This window comes from Ammospiza nelsoni, chromosome 3 (assembly GCF_027579445.1).
Source record: "Ammospiza nelsoni isolate bAmmNel1 chromosome 3, bAmmNel1.pri, whole genome shotgun sequence".
NCBI classification, from domain to species: domain Eukaryota; kingdom Metazoa; phylum Chordata; class Aves; order Passeriformes; family Passerellidae; genus Ammospiza; species Ammospiza nelsoni.
In genome coordinates, this window is record NC_080635.1 from 49,249,814 (window position 1) to 49,273,790 (window position 23,977).

The window sequence follows — 23,977 nt, forward strand, 5'->3', positions numbered from 1 at the left end:
CACGCCTACCCGCGTGACGCCACAACACAGCGCTCGCCCCGCCCTCAGCCGCGCCCCACTGAGGGCACCGTCGCTTTAGCCCCGCCCCCTCGCCCGAGGTGCACACAACTGCGCCTGCGCGGTTCCCCGGCCTTCCCTTCGCTGTGTTCCGCTGACATCAGGGAGGGGCGGGGCAAACGTCACGGTTCTTGAAGCCCATTGGCTGCCGCTCGGGCCAGCGCGAGTGCTCGCGCTCCCGCGTACCCGGCTGCCCCTCCACCCCCCCCTGCCCGGGGGCTCCGTCCGGCACTGCCAGGGGCGGTGCTGTCTCGCGCCCCCCGGACCCGCCCCCCCGCCGCGGGGGCCCCGCCCGAGCCGGGAGGAGCCGCGGCCGCCGGGGCAGCAGCGTCACCGCTCCGGTACGTCCGCGGCTCCTCGCCCCGCTCCCCTCACCCTGCCCCCGGGGCTGCCCCCCGGCCTCCACTACGGCCGTGAGCGGCCGCTCCTCCCGCCGCGATAGTCCTTAGGTGCGCGGCGGCCGTGCCTCGGCGGCGGCGACGGGGCCGGGCAGCCCGAGGCCTGTGCGAATGGCCACGGGTAGCGGGGGATGCCGCGGGCCCGCTGCACAGTGACCGGGGGGCGGCGGTAGGTCACCGCAGCCGCGCAGAGCCCGCCGGTGGCCGGCATCGCGGTGGTGCAGTGCCGGCTGCCGAGGGTTTCGCATTCCGCTGCTGGACTCGCCTTCCCGAGCTTCCTGTCGCTTTCCTCGTTCGAGACTGCGAGAGCTGTCCGCGTCCCTGCGGCGGAGCGCGGTGCGGGAGGCCCCGGCCCTGGCCCTGGGGTCGGCGGGGTGTTCGGGGCGGCGGTGGAGCCGCGGTCCGCGGGGCTCCTCTGCAGACGGCCCCCGCCGCTTCCCCTGCCCCGGGCGTGGCTGCCGCTGCCCCTCATAGGCGCGGGCGTTTTGTGGCCGCTGGAGCTGTGGGCAGAGCCCGCTCGCACCGATCGGTTCCCTCCCGCTTGTCCCTCAGGGTGCGATGCCCACGCTGGCGGGCTCGAGCAGGCCGGGGTGCCGCTGGGAGCCTTCTGCCTCGGGGTTGAGTGCGGTGTGTGCTCGCCGTAGGGATTTGCTTCAAGTGCTGTCAGCATCGCTCTGTGTGCATGAGCATTGTTTTGAAAAACTCGCCCTTCCTTCCATGAAGTCTGTTGTGTAATTGTGAGAGACTATAGACTATCATTCTCTACGAGTGCCTGAAAGGAGGCTGTAGCCAGGTGGGAGTCGGCCTCTTCTCCCCAAAAGCTGTGACAGGATGGCCTTGGACTGCGCCAGGGAATGTTTCGATTGAACCTTTGGAAGAATTTCTTCACAGAAGGAGTGATTAGGCATTGGAATGGGCTGCCCAGGGAGGTGGTAGAGTCACCATCCCTGAAGGTGTTTAAGGCAATGTTGTGGTGTGCTGTAACTGGTAATATTGGGAGCCTTTTTTCCAATAAGGCAAGATTGGATGTGGCACTGTGTGCTGTGGTCTAGTTGACAGGGCCGTGTTCAGCCACAGGTTGGACTCGATGATCTTAGCAGTCTTTTCCAACCTAACCGAGTCTGTGATTTTGTGTTTGAGATTCAAACAGAGAAAAATTTGTATGTTCCATGATATTTCCTTTGGCTTTCATGAATTATTAGTTAGCGGTGAATTATTAGTTTGGGGGTTTTTTTTGTTTTTTCCAAGACCCTTACAAAATTATTCAGTAACAGGAATTCTGTTATGTTCCAGCATAAACCTCTTTAATATTAAGGTATGTTGTACTGGATTTAGTAGCTTACAATATTTTCCTCTTATCTTCCTACATTCCTTTAAAAGTTGTATGCACAAGCTGAATTGACATAAATATCCATACTCACAAAGTGTAATATAATGTCACAGACCTATTGCTACGTTCAGGCTCCTTGTAAAAAATCTTTTGAAAAAAGTTCCTACTTGCTTGAGTATTTAATTATGAGCATGTGGTTTTGCCTTTGTAGTTATTAGTTTCCCAGATGGATCTAATATTCTATATTTTGCTTCTTCATATATATCATTTAGCAGTTGTACTTTATTTTCTTGTATTTTATCCACATAGTCTGTTCTGTGCCTGGGTCAGTTGAGGAGTTGGATGTCTGTCTTGACTTAGGTTTGCAGTTAGTCAGTATCAGTAAGACTCTACATTTAGTTTGCTGACTGGTCCCCCTGAAATGCACAATAACTAACTAAGGGCTCTTCTGCAAGCAGTTTGTATATCCAGGGCCCAGGATGCATAGTTTCCTGGGAAAATTATTCAATACTAGTAACAAGGTCATTGGGGACTTTGAAGGACAGAACTTAATAGCTTGGGCTCTAAACCATATTTTATGTAGTGGCATCTTCAGACTAGCCCTGTGTCAAGTTTAAGTTTCAGCTCTATGTAGACTTTAAAAGAAAAGAGGAATTTTATGTGTATTTACCCCACTCCCGCCCCCAGATCTCCTGTACTTCTGCACTTTTGTTTGTGGAGGTTTGTTTTGGTTTTTTTTGCTGTCTTCCTCCACCCCCATCTTTAAAGCATTCCCCTGCTTCTTGGTTTATATCTATCCCACAAGATTCTGAGTAAGAGCTCTGAAATGAAGCAGTCTTCTTGATCTTTGTCTGTAGCTGTCTGGCAAACTTGTAAGATCTGGTATGAGACCGTGCTTCATGTCCAGCTTTGTGCGATGGCACAGGAATAGGAGGCCCTCTAAAGCTAATCCTTCTGAACAGTTTGACTGCACAGTGCATGTATTTGTGTCCCAGAATTTTGCACAGTGAAATTCTAGTGTGGCCATTTGATTTTGTAATGTCTGTTGTTGACTGATTCACTTCACTTTGCAGATACTGAAAGCACCGTTGAGAAAACGGCAAAATGAGCGGTCGTCGGAAACGTGCGCCTCCATCCAAAGTGGATGAGGAGAAGAAGAAAAAGCTCTGCTGGAACATGCACGAAGACCGGAGAAATGAGATGGTGGCTTTAGATGATGAAGTAACTAATGAGGACCATATTCCTGTTCCAAGCACTTCTGCATCCTTCATTGTTATAAACGATGACAGCACTGATGAAGATCTTGTACAGAAAGATGGCAGTGGCTCAAAATCTGTTAAGTTTTTGACAGTTAATGATGAAGAGGACTCTTATTCCATCTTGACTCCTGTCTCTGTACAGCTAAATATTATAGTCTTGCCATACCGTGCAGATGGGTCCTGGAAGGCTTTGTTGGGAGAATTTGCTCTTCGTCTGCCTTCTGAGCAAATTCTAACTGATGAATTCCACGACAGGAGCTTTACTCTAATGAGAGGAGACTCTGATGATGAGCTGCAGGTCTGTGTTCATGAAAGAAGTGAAGAAGAGCACAGTAATGAAACAAAAGAATACCTGGGCGCTTATGAACAACGTATTCTGGTGGAAGCAACTTTAAGTGGTGAAATATTGGAAGGTTTGAGATGGTTGCAAAAGAAAAAGATAATTGGACTTTATCAAAGACCTGGAGAGGCTCAGGCTTTAAAGGTATGCATTCATTATACTCGTTTTGCATTTTGGAGGTTCTTTTTTTGTTTGAAATATAAAATAAAAATATCTGAACAAAGTCTGGCAGCTACTATGTATTTATAATGTGATGAAAATGTATCATTTCTACATGCTTTTGTAATGTTTTCAGTGTGGTTTTTCCTGTAAATATATTTTTACTTTTTCACCATTAGCAATGTATAATGTATTACCTGAAGGAATCACAGAAGATTTTAGTTGTGTTTCCTCTACATGGTGTTTTTAGTAGATTTACTATATCTGTCTGTGCCTGCTAATTTTCAAGCCACTGTTATTATTTTTTGTGCTCTTCTGTTTATAATATTCTTGTCAATTAAATTATTTGTTAATTTAATTTAATTGTTAATTAAATTGTTAACTGTGTAACCTTTTCACAGATTGGAATTTATCTTCTTGAAGCTGGGCTAAGTAAACCAGAATTTCTCAGTGATGGAGGTGGAAGACCCAAAAAAGCTAATCAGATTATTCAAAAACTAATGGAGAAGTTCTACAGTTTTTTAATTCCAGGTAATGCAATAAAGTTGGTTGTTGATGAACAGAAACAGTTTTGTCCTCTGTAGTAGTTGTAAATGTAAGGGAAAATAGTAGTTATTCCTGCCATCTGGAGCAACTCTTCTTTTGCAGGCAGCATTATTAGGTAATTCACCCAATACTATTATCTGGCCATTAATCATATGCTAATTTGTTTATGCTGAAATCAGAGGTGATAATTCTTCTCTACAGATGCTGAAGCATAGAGATGTTTTGAGTCCTTACTTTTTTGGAAGTAAATACAGTTGCCACTGTTTCATGGGGCAGTTTGAACAGATCTACAGTATCTTCTCCGAATCATACAGGAACAGTGTAAAAGAGCCAGGAATTAAATTTGGAAAACTTGTTCCCAGGTTGGGGCCTATCACAATGGGCAATAGATTTTGGTTTGGTTTATATTGTAAAGCAGTTACAATATAAAATACTACAAAATGCAGCTTTACAACAGTTTTGAGAATATACCACTGCAGATTGAGAAACATAGGCCTCTCTATCATTTTAGAATTAAAGGTATATTTGCCAGATTACACTTACTAGTAATACAGATTTATAGGATGATAAACAATGGCTTTGTGTTGTGGTGTCTTAGGAAACTTTTGGAAAAAACAACCAACCAACCCAACCAACCTTTGTCTCGTTCCTGAGTGTAGAGTTGATTCAAAATTTTGACTGAAGACTGATTCAGTGACTAGTATACAGAGTTTGTGTTGTGGCAAAAGCCTAGCATCCTCCCCAAATAGCACTGCACTTAATTAGAAGAGGCAGAGTTGTATAAAAATCAGGCAACTCAGGCTAAAGAGAAGCTAAAAGGAAAAGCTAACAGAATAAAATGTGAACATCCTTACCTGCTGTGAAGAACGAACGTGCAGCTGCAAGGAACAACTTGAGGTGTACCAAGGGAGGGGCCAATATAACTCAGTAAGTGGGGAAGGTACTGCACATAAGAAATCATCCTTCCAAAAACTGAATCTGACTGACACAAATATGCCAGTTTAGGTTTGAAAGCATGACAAATCAGAACCAAGAAGAGGTCTCTAGAATAAATAGTTTAAGGTCTAGAAATGAATAGTAGTGATTTTAAATATGTTAGGAGAAACACATTATCATAAATGCATTAGAAGCAGAACAGTTGCCAGGGAATTCATAGACTTGAAATCTCTAAGGTATATGATAGAGTGCTGAAATAAATGTAATGCTATAACAGAAAGCACAATTTTCTTCTCTGCATATTTTCTCATTGTGGAGGAGTTGGGGAAAGAGATTTGTGAAGAAAATTACTGGTGACTTACTTTAAGATCCAAACTAATTTTCTGCTGGAACCTGGGACATTTGTCCTCAGTACACCAAAGGATGTGTTTATAGAGAGTACCTGGTTCAGTGTAGCTTACAGGTGAAGAGTCACTTTCTGAAAGGGAAGACATGCCCCTCAAAGTTTCTGGGGCAGGAATGTGGTCATGAGAAGTTGGATTGTCATGCCTTAACTTTTCATGAGCAATGCAAGCAGCTCAGGTTTGTAAAGGAGCTGTGTTGCCAGCTGGTAAAGATTTGGACTGTTTTTGAGCATGTACGTTTTTATGTGCTGTAAAATAATAATAGAGTCTTGATTTCACCCCAGTGAATGCCATGTAAGTGACAAAGCAAAATAGCTGGCACGGAGAACAGAAATAAATGATTGCAAATCACCAGTCAAGTCCTTCAAAGGCATGTGCAGCTTAATATATTACTAATGCTTTGAGAAAAAGAATGATTGGTGAAGTGATATCAACAATGTTTAAATGTATTATTCAGCGTAACAGAGATGAAGAGCAACTGAAAGCTTTCAAGCAGACTAGGCCATGGAGTTTCAGTAGTAATTCAATAGATGAATGGAAAACAATGCAGAAGGAAAAAATTATGGCCTCTTTGCTAACTGTTGCAAGCAGGGTTGCAGTTCAGTAGATAGGTGTATAGCTCAGTAAATGCATCAATTTAATGTTCAGTGTTAGTGAAACCAAATCAATCGTAAAGAATTATTCTGAAGGTGTTAGAGAACAAAACATGATCACTAAACCACTAATGTAAGTCCTTAGTGTGCATTATGCTCTGCTCTGAATTCAGAAAAAGCATGTCACAGAAATGAAAAATAATTGTGAAGCAGGACCCCAGGTGATTATGCAATGGGAAAGTAGTTTCATTTCCTAAGAGTTTTTGAACATGAACTTACTGATGTGGCATAAAATAATATACCCTTGATTCTGTGCTGATTAATGCATTTCTCTTAAATGTTTCTAACAACTTAGTTTAAATTCCACCCATTTTTTAAACAGAATTAGTTGAGGTTTTGTAAAATTACACCTAAGTATATATTTTAGCATTTATCAATATCCATCTAAAGTGAAATCTATACAATAACATTCCAAGATGAAGCTTCTTGTTCCCCCCACTGATGAGCAAATTCTCATGCTGATGGTGTTGTGCTCAAGGATTTACACAAATAATGGATATGACCTCTCTACTGCTACATTTAATTTTAATGTATTTTTCCTCACTGTACTCTGTTAATTCTGGTGATATCCATCTGGTTTTGAGACTTTGTGGCAGGAAGTTCGTCTGTGTTATGGCAAGCATAGCCATAGGTGCATTAAATAATCTGAAAAAAACATGATAAAATGTTTAGTGTGGAATCCTTGAATCATTTAGGTTTTAACCCAGCACTGCCAAGTCAATTACTCAACCATGTCCCTAAGTGCCACATTTACAAGTCTTTTAAATATTTCCAGTGATGTGACTCAACCACCTCCCTGGCCAGCCCGTTCTTATGCTTGACAATCCTTTATGGGAAGAAATTTTTCCCTGTTACCCAATCTAACCTTCCCCTGGTGCAACTTGAGGCCATTTCTTCTTGTTCAGTTACCTGGGAGAAGAGACCAGCCCCCATCTCACTATGACCTCCGTTCAGGTTGTTGTAGAGAGGACTAAGGTCTCCCCCTCATCTATTTTTGTCCAAACGACCCCAACTCCCTCAGCTGCTCCTCATAAGAGTTGTGTTCCAGATCCATTAACAGCTTTACTGCTCTGCTCTGGATGTGCTCCAGCACTTCCATGTCTTTCTTGTCATGGAGTGAGGGACCCAAAATTTAATACAGTAACCTCACAACATCCTTGTAGTCGTCCTGAACTGCCAGCCCTTTCTTCCAAAGGTCATAAACTCTCTGTTTTCCCTGAGTCTCAGCCAAATCTGCCTGCTCAGGCAGATGTTGTCTGCCATCTTACCTTTTCATCATTTACCATTTATCCTCAGTTTTCTTAAGAAGAATAAATTCTTTGTACAAAGATGGTTTTGGTATTTGTTTATTTACCGCCATATGTGAGGCAACAAGTTTTCCATTAATCTAGGCTGTTTCATTAGAGCAGATATTGTTATACTGCAGTCTGGAGAAGGAGAGATCCTACTGCAGATGCAGTAGCAGAACTGTAGTTCAGTCATTGAAGGAATTAAATAGAGTACTTGAAAAGCATCAGAGAAACTGAATTTTTAGATAGTACAATGGCATCTGTTTCTCAAATGTAAAAAAGATTAAGATGAGACCTCTGTAACTGAATTACATTTTGAAATGGTTGAAAGCATAATTAAATATTCACTGTTTAATAAGTAACTGAGAGGGATAAACTTCCCTAGCATCCTTTTCAAAATCCCCGTGGTATGTAGAACCATTTAATATTGAAAAAGAAATCTCTGAAAGAATCAACAAAACAAGAAAGGTGTGTACACAAAAATCCAATTGCATTTAAAAAAATTTGCTTTAAATTATATTGCAATCTTTCCTCTCATGTACAATTCTGGATAGACTTCGTTTTTGTAGCAGTCAATTTAGTACACTTAAAAATGTGAGATTTGAAGACTGTTATTTTAGCAAGTATAATGATAGGTGTCATTATATATCAAATTCTTTGATCAAAGTTATACTTTGCAAATACTCTAATTTTCCGTTCTTTTCCTAAAGTGAGGGGGTATATGTTAGAGGATCTCTTCAAATGTTTTCTTTAATATATAAAGCTGAATGCTTTCTTGGTGCTTTTTGTTTGGCTGGATCATTAATAACCCCACGTGCACTCTGATTGCCTTCTTTATGTTACAAGTCATATGTATGGTTTTCATGAATATGTAGAAACTTAATGTCTTTCAGTATTCTCATTTCCCTTGACAAGCTCTGGGATTGTTCCTTGATTTGAAAGGATTAGGGGAAGGCACTGATGGCTGCCATATATAGGCGTATAATTTCCTCCTTTTGTTTTGGAAATCATTCTTCACCTTCATCACCCATTTGAATGAAGGAAAGCTTTTGCTTTTCCAGAAGGAGTCCTAATACCAGCTTCTGAACCTTATGATAAGATTAAGCTTTCTGGTTTTTGCCAGGTACATCTCTTCCTTGTTAGCCCAAGGCATCAGAATTAAAATCTGGTTTAAGTGTGTCAGCCGTTCGCTGCTTTATTAAAATGTTAAATATACTTTAAGGTTACTTCGTGCTGCAAATGATAGCCTTGACTTGCTTCCAATTTTGATGGTGGCTTTTTTTTGTTGTTGTTGTTGTTTGTTTGTTTGTTTTTAAGACAAAAATTCTGCAGCGTGAGTTTATCTCCAGTGCTAGCTAAGGTTAGAACCGGTCTGTATTTTTTTTATACTGGTGTTGTAATTTTAGGCCTAAAACACTGTTAAAACTTGGCCTGCAAGTCTTTCATTCTCTCATACCTGTTTTTTAGAACACCAACCCTTGAAGTTTTCATGAATTTTTGTTCTACATTGTTTAAGTTCTGTGTATGCCCATATATCCAAATTATGTGAAAAATACATAAACACAAGGCCTTCTTTCTTATAGGGTAGAAAAGAAGGGTAATCCTTCTGTCCCAAAGGGTGATTACTTCTCTTGAGGTGGGTTTTTAATTTTGAAAGTATGCCTTGTCTTAATTTTTGCAGTGATGCAAGTGGTGAGAGTTATATTTTTATCCTGCTGCTACAATTTTCTTAACCAGATGAATAGGTTAAGGTTAACTTTTTCATTTCAATAAGGTCATTTATTAATATTTAAATCAGAAGCATGAGATAATTGTGATTCTGTAACAATTGGAATTTTTTAGTGGAAAGTCTCTATTAAATAAATAAGTTCTGGTCATTCTATACCTATATTCTAAAGAGCTTTGCTGATTATGTATACATCTGTGCTCACCATAGCATGTTAACTTTTGGGTGTCCTCGTTCCAGCTGGGGCAGAGTTCATTTTCTTTTTAGTAGCTGATGAGTGCCGTGTGTTTGGGTTCACTGTGACAATAATGTTTGTAATGCAATGATTTGTTACTTCTGGCTGAGTGGTGCTTGCCCCAAGTCAAAGACTTTTCAGTCCTTGCTCTGCAGTGCACAATAAGGGAGGGAGCATGGCTAGGACAGCCAAAGGGACATTCCACACTGTGGAACAACATCCTCAGTTTATAAACTAGTGGGAGTTGGCTGGGAGCCACCAGTTGCTACTTGGGAATGGGCTGGGAATTGATCAGTGAGAGGTGAGCAATTGTATTGTGCATCACTTGTTTCTTCGGTTCTTCTAATCTCTCTATTTTTTCCTTTTCATTTCTATTACTATTATTATTACTGTTGTTATTGTTGCAATGTTTTTTTTATTTCACTTATTAAGCTGCTCATTGTTTGCTACTGCTGCTAGCTGAGTCAGATGCAGTCATGGGCATATGTTTAAATGACACTTTGCTTTGCTTATTTTTATGTATGTAAACTAAATATGTTGCTGCAAAATTTACCGAAATGTTGTCCCAAGTTGATTGATGATGCATGTCTTGAATTATTTGTGTATGCAGACGAGCTGGAGGAAGATGAGGAAGAATCCGACACGGAACTAGAGCGACAAAATATTGAAGAGCTTTATGACTTCGTTCGGCACACCCATCAGCAGGATATCCAGTCCCTGAGAAAGGATGTGCAGCATCCTGCATTGATTCCCATCCTGAGGCCATACCAAAGTGAGGCTGTGAACTGGATGCTTCACCGAGAGAACCACACCAGTACTCCAACTAGTGGCAAGTATATGGATCTGAAAAACTTGCATAATTGTGGAAAGTGTAATTGCATTGTCAGCAGTAATGTTTCCTTGCTGTTTGATTAGAAGTTTTGTGAGTTATTTCATTAGCATTTTTATAAAAGCTGCTGTTTGGGTCATACACTAAATAATAAGCTAGGTTTTGCTGAGCAGCCATTGATGTATCATGTTGGTCATGAAGCTCTGTTGAGGTGGACTTCAGCTTTTTTTCTCTTAATGTCACAAAAAGGCTGAATAATTCTAAGGGGTGTGCTGTTGATAGAGAAACTTCATCATAGTAAAATGAACACTTTCTCCGTAGAGAACGCGCTGCACTTCTTATGGCGGGAGGTGATCACTCTGGATGGAAAAAAAATCTACTATAATCCATTTACTGGCTGGTAAGTTTTTATAGTTACTCTTTCGGAGGACATCTCAGGGTTGTGCTTTGTGAAAACCATGTTGGTAGCTTTGTCCTGCAGGATATAAGATATTCCATAACTTGTTTTTCAGTTAGCAACTAAGGAATTAGAACAGTGATATCTTTAATTTGAAAAAAATGAACAAACTCAAATATGTAATGCACAGATAAATATGTAGATCTCAAGTTGAAGATATTATTATTAAAGCTTTTCTTAAAAAAAGACAATAATTTAATGGTTTAATATTAACTTTTTTTAATTTAGAGTGTTGGAGGCTTTGCTCTTCTTCTTCAGTGTTTTCAAAGTCCAAAGGAAGGCAGCAGTATAAAGCTTTTTATTAATGCTAGGTATTGCATTACTAAGCCTGTTTCTCTTTTATTGTTAACTTGGTCAGAATAGAACCTCTTAATTGCTAGTTTGCTTTTTATTTTTCCCTATGTAACTTTCAGATCTTCTCCACATGTGAATATAAAAATATTTCAAATTTTTTGAGGCTAATGCTATGATATGCTAAGGTTAGCAAGGCAAGGCCTATTAGGAGGTGAAAAAATTCTGAAAATTCTGGCATGTGTATTTGTCTTGATCAGATTCATACACCCAAAAAGCTTGCTAGTTTTTGTTTATCTCAGCTTAACTAATAAAAGATAATGCCTCACCTTACAAACTTTGCCTTGCTGAAGCTGTGCTGTGTGTCCCTGAACACACCCTTCACTGTGACAGCATTCTGTGGTAACTGACTTTCGCTGGGAATGTACTTGAATTTTAGCATTATCCGTGAGTATCCCACTGCTGGACCCCAGTGGCCTGGAGGTATTTTGGCAGATGAGATGGGTCTTGGAAAAACAGTGGAAGTGTTGGCTCTTATTCTGAATCATACTGGACCAGAGATTAAACAAGATGATCTGGCATTACCTGAGGTAAGGAAACCAGGTTGAGAGTTATTATGAAGAAAATGCTTTTCAGAATGAATGCAAGTACACTTTTTATTGCTTTAGAAGTCCATATTCAATGCTCTATTATTGTGAAAGTTTTTCCCTTAATAGGACATGATACATGGCAGCATTAATGGTGGAACAGTTTGCATGAGAAGCTGTTGATCCTTTGCCATTGTTCAATGGCTTTATCTGGCACTTGTACTGTTAATATAGTTTGGACAGGCTTCAGGAGTTTGGACAGGCTCCTTCACTTCATTGTATTGATGGGTGTCAAACATCCATTAGTCACATGTTCTGTGCTAAAATAGGGACAGTTTACATTCTGGGTAAAGATTTCTGCTCTCCCTCTGTTTCATATAATAAATGAGCTTATTTAGGAACAGTTTTCCATCTTTTCACTTTCCTCATCATGCATACTGTGAAAACTTGGCACATCCACTAAACCCAAAATTTTTTTCTGAAGGGAAAGGACCATTATTCTTAAGTAAACTCTTACCACTTTGTGAGTTTCATCCCTTGGAAATCATGGCAGCCAGTTTCATTGCACATTTATCATAGTGATCTCCTGCCTGCTTGTCATTTTAGCCATTAAAAAGACTCAATTCTGAGAGAGAATAAGATGATTCTTAAATATATAAGAGGGTCAGCACCAAGTAGTGCAGACAGAAGAGTAAAAGCACTAAAGTGCCTGGACACCAACTGATAACAATAGGTAGAAACCAGAGCTTTTGGAGGGCTGGAGTTACTGAAACTGTTTCATGATGTAAGTAGTTGGGACAGATGTCAGCTAATATATGAGTAAAATTTTGGGAGGCAATCCCTAAAAGGAGAAACATGCTTTTTATACAGCTTTCTAGAGGTCTTCCTCTATATTGCTTACTTCCTTTTGTGTTTCTAGCTATATGTTAAATATATATTTTCCTCCCCCATCAGGAACCTAGATCACTTTCATCTGTAGGTTCCTGCAACTTAATGCTGAAGCAGTGGAGGACCCAAGAGGCTTTCAGAGCTGCTTTTTGTGTTTCAGTTAGGGTGCTGAACACTGTTTGCCAAGAAACTGAACTAAATGATGTGTCACTCTGTACATTAAAAAAGAGCTATTTGAGCAAATTGGTAAGATTAGAACATATATTTGTAGCAGCTCATGCTTACTTGCAAATATGAGGAGATTAATGAAGGTCAGAGTGACTGTGAAGAGACATGAGCTAATAACTATTTATTGTTGTCTGCATTAGGGTAAGCTTGTGAACTTCTTTGTTCCACCTCAACCTTTAGAGGGAAATAAAAAGAAAAAACCAAAGGAAATGGAGCCTAAATTAAAGGAAAAAATACAGTATCCCAGTAAGTATTTCTGATGAATTTTAAAATACGTTTTGCTCTTAGTGTTGTGTTATATTGGCCACTGACTATGAGTTCAAGGCTACTCTTGTCTTCTTCAGAATGAAGTTATTCTTTTGCTGAGCTCTGTCATGTAGGATTGCATGCTACAAACAAGTGATCCACGGTTAAAAGTAAAGCTACTAACTCAGAACTCTGCTACAGAGCTCCATGCAACTAGAGATCTTTGTAACAAAGTGTTTATGCATTTAAATGAAATAAGCTGTCTTTTTTATGCCTCAGTAAGAAAATTGGGTGATTTATTTCTATCGTTATTCAAAGTTGTTTTAGAATCATTGCAAAACAGCAATCTGTAGAGCTGTGTCAAGTAAAAGCTTGTCAAAACTGCTGCCTATCTGCATTTTTTAGATGAGCACTATGTTTAGAGTTACCTTAATACGCATTCTGTGAGGTAACTTAATTTTTTGTTTTGATTCTTCGTACAGGCTTACGAGTAATGATACTAGCCGCTGTAAAGGAAATGAATGTGAAGAAAGGAGCATCCATAATTGCAATATTTAAGTACATCAGTTCTATATATAGATACGACACACAGAGAAATAGACGGCTTCTCAAAAGAACTCTAGAAAAACTCATTGCAGAACAGGTGGTAGAACAAGTTAAAGGACATGGTCTGGCTGGGTCCTTCAAGCTGGGGAAGAATTACAAGGAACAGAAGAAGCGAGAAAGAGCCAAAGAGCAGGTAAAACATGCTGCTGTAGTTATTTCAAAGAATGTTGCAAAGGCTGTTCTTTTTTCTGCCAATTGCATGCTACTCTCAGCTGTACTGTCTATGTACACAAGCTCAGTGACACTGATTCAGTGGTAAAAATGAAGAAAACTGCAGCAATTGCTTCAACACTTACAAATAAAGAAGCTGAAATCATAAGTAGATAAAATCTGGGGCCAAAATATTGATTACATCTGTCACAAGTCTTCTAAACTAGTGTTACTGGGAGTTGTATTGTTCTTACTGTGAAGTTGTTTTTTAAACACTGGTAAACATTAGCCAAATCCTCAAACTGGAAATTAATATAAATCCTTAATATCTGTGTACTGATGTGTTTATATGTGCATTAAAAAAAAAGAGTGGGGAGAAAGTCATTTGGGTTGGAAGGGACTTTAAAACTCATCTAATTCCAAACCCCCTTGCCGTGGGGACACCTTCCACTAGACTACGTTTCTCAAAGCCCCATCCGTCCTGGCCTTGAACACTTCCAGGGTTGGGGCCTCATTGGCTCTGGGCAACCTCTTCCAGTGTCTCACCACCTCACAGAGAAGAATTTCTTCCTAATATCTAAACATATTATCTTTCATTAAAAACTATCCCCCCCTTGCCCTGTCACTACGTGCGCTTGTAAATAGTCCATTTAAAGCTTCTCATAGCTTTTGGTCAGGTACTGGAAGGCCATAATTTAGCCTGAAGCCTTCTCTTCTCCAGGCTGAAAAATTCCAACTCTCTTAGCCTTTCCTCACAGGGGAGGTGCTCCAGCCCTCTGATCATCTTTGTGGCCCTCCTCTAGACTTACTCCAACAGTTGCACATCCTCCTTATGTTGGGTGTCTCAAAGCTGGATTGCAGTACTCCAGATGGGGTCTCACAAGAATGAATAGCTAGGCAGGATCCCTCCCTGGCCCCACTGCCCACGCTGCTTTGGATACCGTCCAGGACACAATTGTCTTTCTGGGCTGCAAGTGCACATTGCTGCATCGTGTCCAGCCTCTCACCCACCAGTACTCCCAAATCCTTCTCAGCAGGGCTGCTCTCAATCTGTTCATCCAAGCCATGTGCAGCACGTTGCACTTGCTCTTGTTAAACTGCATGAGATTCCCACGGGCCCACTCCTCAAGTTTGTCCAGGTCCCTCTGGACGGCATCCCGTCCTTCAGGTGTGTCAGCTGTATTGCTCAACTTGGTGTCATCTGCAAATTTGCTGAGGATGCACTCAATCCCTCTGGCTATGTCATTAATGAAGACATTAAGTAGCGCTGGTAGCTGTTAAATGTCACTGGACAAGTTAGAATGTAAAGTCTGACATTCTTGGTTAATTTTACTTTGTAGGTAGCAAGGACTTCAGAAAACATTCAGAAGAAGCAATTGATTGATGCTAAAACTCAAACCAAAGAATCAAGAAACAGTGATGAAACATCTGAAAATGTCTTTGAAACTGCTTCACGTGAGAATATCGCCATGGAAGAACATGATTACTGTACAACTGGTAAAAATAACAGGAAATCTGAAGCAGATCATGAGAACTCTGTAGAAGAGAAAAATGTTAAGCAAGAAACTGAGGTCCCAAAATCTCCTGATTTTCCTGGCAACCTTCTTGTCTCCAGTGACATGAGCAGTCATCCTGATGTTAATGTTTCTAAAACCACAGCTGTTATCCAGCAGGAAGTCCCAAAGGTCCAGTCCTCACATTCCCAAGAACGTGCTGGCAGTAGCGTACAACATACCAGTTCTGTATTTCCATTTAATACCTCTGAATATCGTTTTGAATGCATCTGTGGTGAGCTTGGATTGGCTGACTACAAAGCTCGTGTGCAGTGCCTGAAATGTTACCTGTGGCAGCATGCAGAATGTGTAAACTACAAAGAGGAGAACCTGAAGAGCAGGCCCTTCTACTGTCCCCACTGCCTTGTGGCAATGAAACCAGTTCCCACAAGAGCGACTCTGATAATTTCTCCAAGTTCTATTTGCCACCAGTGGGTAGATGAGATCAACAGGCATGTAAGATCATCATCTCTTCGAGTTCTGGTAAGATTATAGAGCTTCATATTCTGGAGAGTTATTTTATCAAGGCTTGGGGCTTGTGTCACTCAAAGTTCAGAGGTCTTTGTCCTCTCTGCCAGAGCTCTATGTTTCTTGCTGCTAGACCAATGCTTTGGCATTATGTGGTGCATTGCTGTCCCAGAAAGACAGTCTGCAATTAGTCCTTTTTTTTTTCTGTTTTAGTTGGTCTCTGGGTGATAAACCAGTGGAGTAGATTGTATAGTGGCTGAAAGCAAATTTTTGTGTGGTTGCAGCAACATGTGGCTTCTGAGAGGGAAGGCTGTTTGAAAGACTACCAAGGAACTTGAAAAGCCTATGGGTGTTTTGAGTGTTGTCTCATTGTACACGTGCACTTAAGCAATTCTCAGACTGTTGCTCCTCCTTCTGTTCTAGATAAAAAAAGTTTCCGTAGGTAAAGCCTGTAGCTTTGCATTTCTGGTTCTCAGGCTTTATAAGAGAAGTCTTTGGCATTGGTGTTTACTGAAAACAGTACTGTTACAACCTGGCTGTTGTGTCTATAACATCTACCAAATTTATTAGGATGTTGCTTATTTGGAGACCATGTATTGTCCTTTTACTTGATTTCTAATAACCCTGTCACTAGAACAAATCTAATTACCCTAATTATACTTAGGGTAATAATCACCATGCAGGTTTTTAGAAAATACTGATATCACAGTATTCAAGAGTCTTTTATTACCAATGCAGCCAAGTTTTTTCCTTCATATTTTTAGCAGTCAGGAGCCTCTGCAATGATCAAGAGCTTTGAAAACCATCAATCACTTGTATTTTGAACAAAGTAGTAGCAGATTGATATAACTTTGTATTCAGAGATATATCTGGTACCTTTGGCTATTACACATAGTTGCCCAACATATAAATGAATTCTAGGCCTCCAGTGCTATGTGTGTGAGTAGTCCAATTAGATTTAATGCAGGAATTAACAAATGTGTAAAACTCACATGGTTTTCTTAGGGCCCAGTCCATGTTTAATACCAGCTTTAAAGAAAATTAGCAGAAATAGATGTACATGGTCACAAGAAAATAGTTTAAATACTGAATGTCAGTACTTTAAACTGTGTGGCATCTTCCATTCTGCAAGATTGTTTTCATTTTCTTTTAACTGTGAGACTTGTTTTCAGTGTTGCTTCAAAATGAAAATTTGGTGTTTTATTTTCTGTGAGGTAAAATGAAAGTAATGGAGGTGTTTCAAAGAATCAGTTTCCCATGTTAACAATTTTTGAATTGCATGTGAAATGTGTTTTTTACTCTTCAACTGCTTACAACCCATGGGAAATTCTAATGGTTTTATGTAATAGAATGAGAAATTAAAATTTATCAGTAAGTCTTGCTTTGTGACAGATTGTCTTCCTGCTGCTGTGAAAATAATCAAAACTTGGCCAAGTTATAAATCTCCAGAAAATCTATTCATAAGTACTTGAAGAAATCATTAGACTTTGGCAGTTTGTTTCTTCGTGGTTTCTTCAGGGAGCGTGCTCTTTTTGGTTAATTTGTTTCTTTTTGTCTTCCCCTTCCAAGCTCCCCTTCTCTCTTTTGTTTCATGTGCAGTGAGCTGAGTTACTCTGTTGTCCCACTCTGGGGCTCAATAGAAAGAAATTATCTGCAGATGTTTCTTTCAGTTGACAGAAACACTGTTGCCGTATGCACAAACGTGGAGGAAGATTATTACTGGGAGAAAAAGTAGGGTTAAGACTGAAATTAACAGTGAAATCAGGTGCTGATCATCAAGGGGTAAAGAGCAGTTATTTTAACTTCTGTACATTTCTAAAGGGATTTGGCTTAACATTATGAGGGAGATAAGAAAAGTACTCCTGATAATAGAACAAATGTCAATATGAAGGGTTTCTGCTAGTGCACAGAGACTGTATTTTACCTAGGGTACTTTTTTTCATCTCTTAAATCTCTGTAGGTAAAACTTTACTCAGAGTGAAATTTCTGGTTTTTATATATTTTGTTGCATATTTCTGTCTTTGCCTAATCACCTATTAAATTTTAGTGAGTAAAGTTTTCAGAAGAAAGGTAATGATCTACAGCAAAGGAAAGGAGAAGACTGAACACGTAACAGTAATTTGTATAATGTTGTTCCATACAATGTTACGGAATACTTAATCTTCTAACAACTGTTATAACAAATAACTATTTGTAGAAAATAATGAAGTCCTCTCTCCTTCAAAGGAGGAAATAAATATTTTGCAAAGTCATAAAAAAATTGACAAATTTTGCATCCATGACTCTATTGTATTTATTATTAGGTTACTTAGATGAATTTCCCACTATTAGATGATTACACATTTTATGAATAGTTTCTTTTTATATGAGCAACACTGCTAAAAGCTTGCACAAATTAAGCTGTACTGATATATTAGCATTTTTATCATTCTTACCTCCCTGTTTTGCTCTCGTGCTGCTGCCTGTGAATCCCTGTAGGTGTACCAAGGCGTGAAGAAGCACGGCTTTTTGCAGCCGCACATGCTGGCAGAGCAGGAGGTGGTTATCACCACCTACGACGTGCTGCGCTCCGAGCTCAACTACGTGGACATCCCCCACAGCAACAGCGAGGACGGGCGCCGCTTCCGGAACCAGAAGCGCTACATGGCCATCCCCAGCCCCTTGGTGGCAGTGGAGTGGTGGAGGATCTGCCTCGATGAGGCACAAATGGTTGAATGCACCACTGCAAAGGTAGGACATTCCTGGTCATGCATTCATTTAACTTGAAAAAATAAGAGAGTCTCTTCTTCCCCCCTCTTAATGTTCAGAGTACACTCATGTGTTTGTCCTTGTCCCTTGTTCTTCAGAAGTGAATTTTCTGTTGGAGATACTTACCATTGAATGGTTCTCCTGTTGGAATTTTGGAAGATTGTGAAGTATATCCAGCTCAAAACATACTTAACTTAATCTATACTGACAGTTTAAAGAACTAGGTCATCATGTTGTATATGGTGCTTGATAGTTTTCAACAAGACACTAGCCTTGTTCAGTGATGGGGCTCAGAGGCATAGATGTGTCCTTTGGGTCTAGAAACTAAAATAGTCAGCAGTCTGTCTGCAAACTCAAGGGATACAGTCTGCAGGGGGGATTATTTTAATTAGTCTGTTCAGTTTTTTAGCCCAATACAGGAAGACAAAAATGCTACTTACATAATGCCTTACAGGCTTTAATGTTTAGAATTTTTTAAGCATATAGTTTATTTTGCTATTTGTTTGCCTTCTGTGAGCCCTTAATTGCACTTAATTGCTTGGAAGAGGACATGGCTTTTGTCAGCTTTCAGTTACCTTCTAAAAAGATAAAAAATGTTATATATGTTTTTATAATATATTGCACCAATGCTGCTTCTAGGTCTAAGGGTACATGCTGAAAAGATGTTCAGACTTCTCAGAAATAAGATCCAGGTGTTGTCAGACTGTGTTCCGCTCTGTTTTTCCTTTCCTACCATTGGCTCTGTGTCCTTTCATTAGGCTGCTGAGATGGCACTCCGTTTGAGTGGAATCAATCGCTGGTGTGTCAGTGGCACTCCTGTGCAGCGAGGATTAGAAGGTGAGATTTTATGTAGTGGTGTAATCTCAGGGCTTTCCCTATGCTGATAACTAGGTGGGGCTTTGAAGGAATTAAAATGTCTGCTAGCTTTGTTCTGAATTCACTAGGTACTCTAACTTTGTAAGCCATAAACTTTAAGCATAATAATAATAATAAAGCCATCAATACATGTATCAATATACAAATCGAAGAGCTGAAATCTTTTTGTCTCCCTGAGTTAGACAAATACTTTGGGGAGCAGAGAAGCTATGTGTCTAATAGCTGATTCAAGTGTGTTCTTCAGTTTTCACTTAGTGGAGTGGATAAATATTAACCCTTCTTTACAGCAGATAGTCTGCTCGTGTTACAGAATCCTGTGAACTGTCAAATACAGCAAGCAAAGCTTTATTTGCTTTTTGCATAGCTCTGTATGAACTACTGTGGGCATCTGCTGCTATGAATATAAATTCTAAAAATCATACTAAACCTTATGAAACCATCTCCAGTCCTTATGTAAGGACTTAATGACTTGAGATGTGTGGAGTAGGTAGCTGTATGTTAGCAGGTGACATTTATCTTGTCTTTTTTTGTGTTGTGCTCAGTTTCTGTAGACAGGCTTCAGACAGAGATAGAATAAAAGAAAGGGAGCTGACTAACTGCTTTGTCTCCCTGTGTTCTCTGATGGATTTTGGAATATATGGTACACATTGGGGCAATGTGTTTAAAAGTGGATAAATCAGTGTAAGCATTTGTGGACTGTTGTTTGGATACGAAGTTGTAAAAATTTATATTTCAGATTAATTCATAATGGAATTTTGAATTAAATTTATAAATACATGTAATAGTTGCGAGAATACAGCATTAATAAAGCAAAGCTGCAGAAAGAAATGATTGATTTTAGTGTCGTGATGAACTCCTTCAAGGCCCTGTGTGTGATTGTGTTGATTTAATACATATCTGAAATATCACACAGTTCATAATACATGTTGACAGACTCTAAGGCAGCCCCATCACTTCAGGGATGAAAACTGCTGACTCATTTCAATCTGTGCCACTGCTGCTGTAATGCGGTGGGATAGGACCTCTGGGTAAACAATTGCTTCTTGCACAGAAATGATTCCCTGGATTTTTCTTCTTCTGGTCTGTGTTGTATTTGGTGAATATCTTGATGTTTTCAGCTGAATACTGAATTATGATAAAGCTAACAGAATAAGGAATGTAGCTACCAGATTTTCAAGAACTAGGAGATATCATCACATATCTCTGCTTCTGCAGTATCCCCATGCAGCATTTAAATGTGTGCTTCTGTGTTTTTCCAGTAAAATTAAGACAGACATTTAAAGTCAGGACATCCTTAAATTTCATTCCAAAAAGTGACGGGTTTCTGAATTAGGCAGAATTAGCAAGATGTATTCTCTCAATTAGCAAGAAAACAATTGAAGTGTCTTTTGTTAATTTCTTATGCATTAGTAGAGAAGTGAAAATTCTTCTGAATTGCAGCCCCTTCTAGGATTGTGGGCAGCAGACAGTTGGTGCACAGCAGGCTCTGGAGTAATGATGCTGAGCAATATTGGTTTAGAAAAACCTGGCAAACCCAGTTAAATATATGCAATCATGTAATTTCTGCCTCTTGTCTCTGCTCTGAATAGGCTTAAATTCTTTGCTTTCTTCTGCTAAGCTTGAAATTAGGAAAGTGTCTCACAAACAGCTAAATTCTCTCAAGTTGTGTGGAAAACAAAAACGAGCTGAAGGAGAGAACGCCCACCTTCCACCACCCAGTCCCCTGCCTCAAATTAAATATTTTGCTGAGGGAATGACTGGAAAACAAGTGCAAAAGATAAAGGCCAGAATGGAGGTGGTTTATGCTTCATAGGCTTTGTATGACAGTTAAATTTTTTTGAGATGTATTGCAAAGTATTAAAACACAAACACTTTCTTTTCTTGGCAGATTTGTATGGATTAGTCCTTTTTCTTGGAGTTGATCCTTACTGGGTCAAGCATTGGTGGGACCAGCTACTATATCGGCCTTATTGCAGGAAAAATCCCCGACCTCTCTACAGTCTAATTGCAAAGATCATGTGGAGATCAGCAAAGAAGGATGTGCTTGACCAAGTAAATCAAAGTTTTGAGTTTTAGAATTCCTGAACATCATTTATCAATAGTTTTATTTGCAAATTACTTACTTTCTTTTTTTAATTTCAGATTCAAATTCCCCCTCAGACAGAAAATATACACTGGCTTCACTTCTCTCCTGTGGAGAGACACTTCTATCATCGCCAGCACGAGGTGTGCTGCCAGGATGCATTGGCAAAACTCAGGAAGATTTCAGACTGGACTCTTAAGCTTAGCAGCCTAGATAGAAGGACTGTGACTTCTATTCTATACCCTTTGCTACGGCTCAGGCAGGCCTGCTGTCACCCACAAGCTGTTCGGGGAGAGTTCTTGCCGCTACAGAAAAGGTGAATTTCTCTAATTTCTTAAATGGCCTACTTTATCCAAAGCAAAACTCTGATTGTCTCCAGCAGTGCAAGTTCTTGTACAGTCCTCAAATAAGCCTAATTTAAGCTTCTTTAGTTAAATGTGTGATTGTGGCACACCAGGGTAGTATGACCTCAGAAGCTGAACAGGCACAGTGGGTTCATTAGTGTAATTGTTGTGTTAAAGAACATAGTACTGAAGGCATTTGATTCTCCAGTGGCATTCTAACCTTACTATGACTAGAGTGTTGCAGGTAACAGATTGAGTATGAAACAAACTAGATTCTTTTTTTGTTTTAAAATAAGCCCACTGCTTTTTTTTTTGTCTTGTACAAAGTTCACATTCATGAATGAGAACAATGAAAGAATTTAATCAACAGTATGGAATAATTCTTTAGTTCAAAGAAAATGTTAATTTGAGGTTGCAGAATTTGTAAATATAGATCCAAACTTGAAAGCTGTACAAATGCTCTTTCATTTGCATGCTTTCAAGATCATCTTCCCCCATAAGTGCTCTGCAACTACCAGTGTGGTCTCAGCTTTTGTTAGACCAAAAAAACCCCATATTGCCAGTCCTGTTGTGAAATGTAGCTGCTATCTTTTCAGTCAGTTAGAAGGAGTTTGTGAAAGAGCAGGCTGTTTCCATCCCAGCCTCTCAGAGGGACATCTGTGTTTCTTTCTTAAACTACATATAGGGAAGAACTTCCACTTTTAGCGCTGCCAGTGTTATTGCTACTGTTTCCTATTCCATCCATTCTATTCAGTCTCTTTCAATCGTTGTTAGAAGTTTTGTGTCCTACTCCTTGCTCTTTGTTCTACAGGGCACCTGCAGTGCCTAAGCAGCTGAAGCTGACTTTGCTTCTACTTGAACAGAAACCAATAGTTAGCCACTGTGCTGTAGCACTTACTGTGGCAGTCTGCTAATGTGGAAGCAAGGGACTCAAATCAATATTCCCACCCATCATACAAGATTATCTGCATTAAAATGAGCCAGTGTAGTATAAATGAAATATATGTAAACTGAGCAGAGCATGGTGGGAACAGCTTCATCTTGTGTTGATTTTGGTGGAATGGTTGCACGGTGACAGCTGCGTAGTAACTGATGGAAAAGCCAGCAATGAAAATTAAATCTTTCTTAAAATCACCTGTCCAGAGAAAAGTCAATTTTCAGCACTGTTTACATACCTTTTTTTTGTGACCCAAACTTGACTACAGCAGTGAACATTCCCAGGATAGAGAGAAGATTTAGTTCCTGTCTTTGGTTATGTGTAGGAGAATAATGAAGAAATTCTCTGCTAGGACCTTTGATGAATAACAGAAATTTCCTGAAATAAGAAAGTTGATGCTGGAGCATATAGATAAGAAACATGGGCCTGGATTAAAAACCTGAGTTTGGAGCATATTCTGTTCTATGATAGATGACCTTTTTCTCCCACCTGTGTAGTGAAGGCAGTAAATGAGATCTACTCAGGAAAAAAAAAGCTCTCAAAAGAGATTTTTCTAGGTTTTCCTAATTAGCTTGAGTAAAAACCACTTCTGTTTGCCTTAGTTGGTAGTCTCAGGCTGTGTATCTAATTGCATGTTTTATATGTACATCCTTCTGCTGTAACAATTTTTGTTGGAACTCCTGATGGTTTTGAAAATAAAAGGTAAGTAGCAATGGTGGAAGTATCAGCATATGTTATGTGTATTTAGTATTTCCTTTGCAGAATTCAGTAATTTTGAATAGTGATTATATTGATTTAAAGCTGATTCTGGTGTAACACTGTACTATAAAACCAAGAATCAGTTTCTGCAACTGGAATAATGTTGCAAGGAAGGTAAAATAAAGGCCTAGGGAAGGGCATCCTTCCAGCATAATTGGAGCCCAGTCTGTGCAAGAGTTCAGTACTCTGTTCCACGGTGCTGAACATCAAATAGTGAATGCTTCTCCTGAAGGTGAATGAGGCTGAGGAGCAGGGTTTCAGTGGAGGGGAGTGGTGTCTGGTGTAACAGCAGCAATTGGTATTTGGAGCAGCCTCAGGTCATCTCTTGTAGGCTGTTGCTATTGTTTACTCTCCTGTCTCTTCATACCAGTCCTCTGATTCTTTAACCTGTGGCTTTACTCCAAGGTACCCTTCAAGCTTCCTTCTTGCATCCTCCTCATTTCTGTTCCCACTTCACTCTTTTCATTTCTGGTATTTTTACGTGAAGCTAATTCTCTTCTGGTAAAATTCCTGTCATAATCTGCAGATATGACAAATGTAGAAAAGGAAGTTTAGAATGATTTTTGCTAGTCTTCTCTGTTCTCATTTCACACAT

At 39.9% G+C, this 23,977-nt stretch overlaps 1 protein-coding gene across 1 annotated transcript in view; it reads left to right on the forward strand.

Moving 5' to 3' along the window:
* Positions 1–259: 259 nt before the first annotated feature.
* The window catches only part of SHPRH (SNF2 histone linker PHD RING helicase), a 48,493-nt gene continuing 24,775 nt past the window's right edge, over positions 260–23,977 (forward strand). The window contains exons 1-13 of the mRNA XM_059468936.1: positions 260–398; positions 2,859–3,528; positions 3,945–4,074; positions 9,943–10,161; positions 10,483–10,561; positions 11,349–11,499; positions 12,753–12,858; positions 13,341–13,597; positions 14,955–15,650; positions 18,114–18,365; positions 19,142–19,220; positions 21,148–21,311; positions 21,402–21,658. Of these exons, the coding sequence (XP_059324919.1) occupies positions 2,890–3,528; positions 3,945–4,074; positions 9,943–10,161; positions 10,483–10,561; positions 11,349–11,499; positions 12,753–12,858; positions 13,341–13,597; positions 14,955–15,650; positions 18,114–18,365; positions 19,142–19,220; positions 21,148–21,311; positions 21,402–21,658 (3,029 nt within the window). The 5' untranslated portion in view covers positions 260–398; positions 2,859–2,889. The remainder of the gene's footprint in view (positions 399–2,858; positions 3,529–3,944; positions 4,075–9,942; positions 10,162–10,482; positions 10,562–11,348; positions 11,500–12,752; positions 12,859–13,340; positions 13,598–14,954; positions 15,651–18,113; positions 18,366–19,141; positions 19,221–21,147; positions 21,312–21,401; positions 21,659–23,977) is intronic.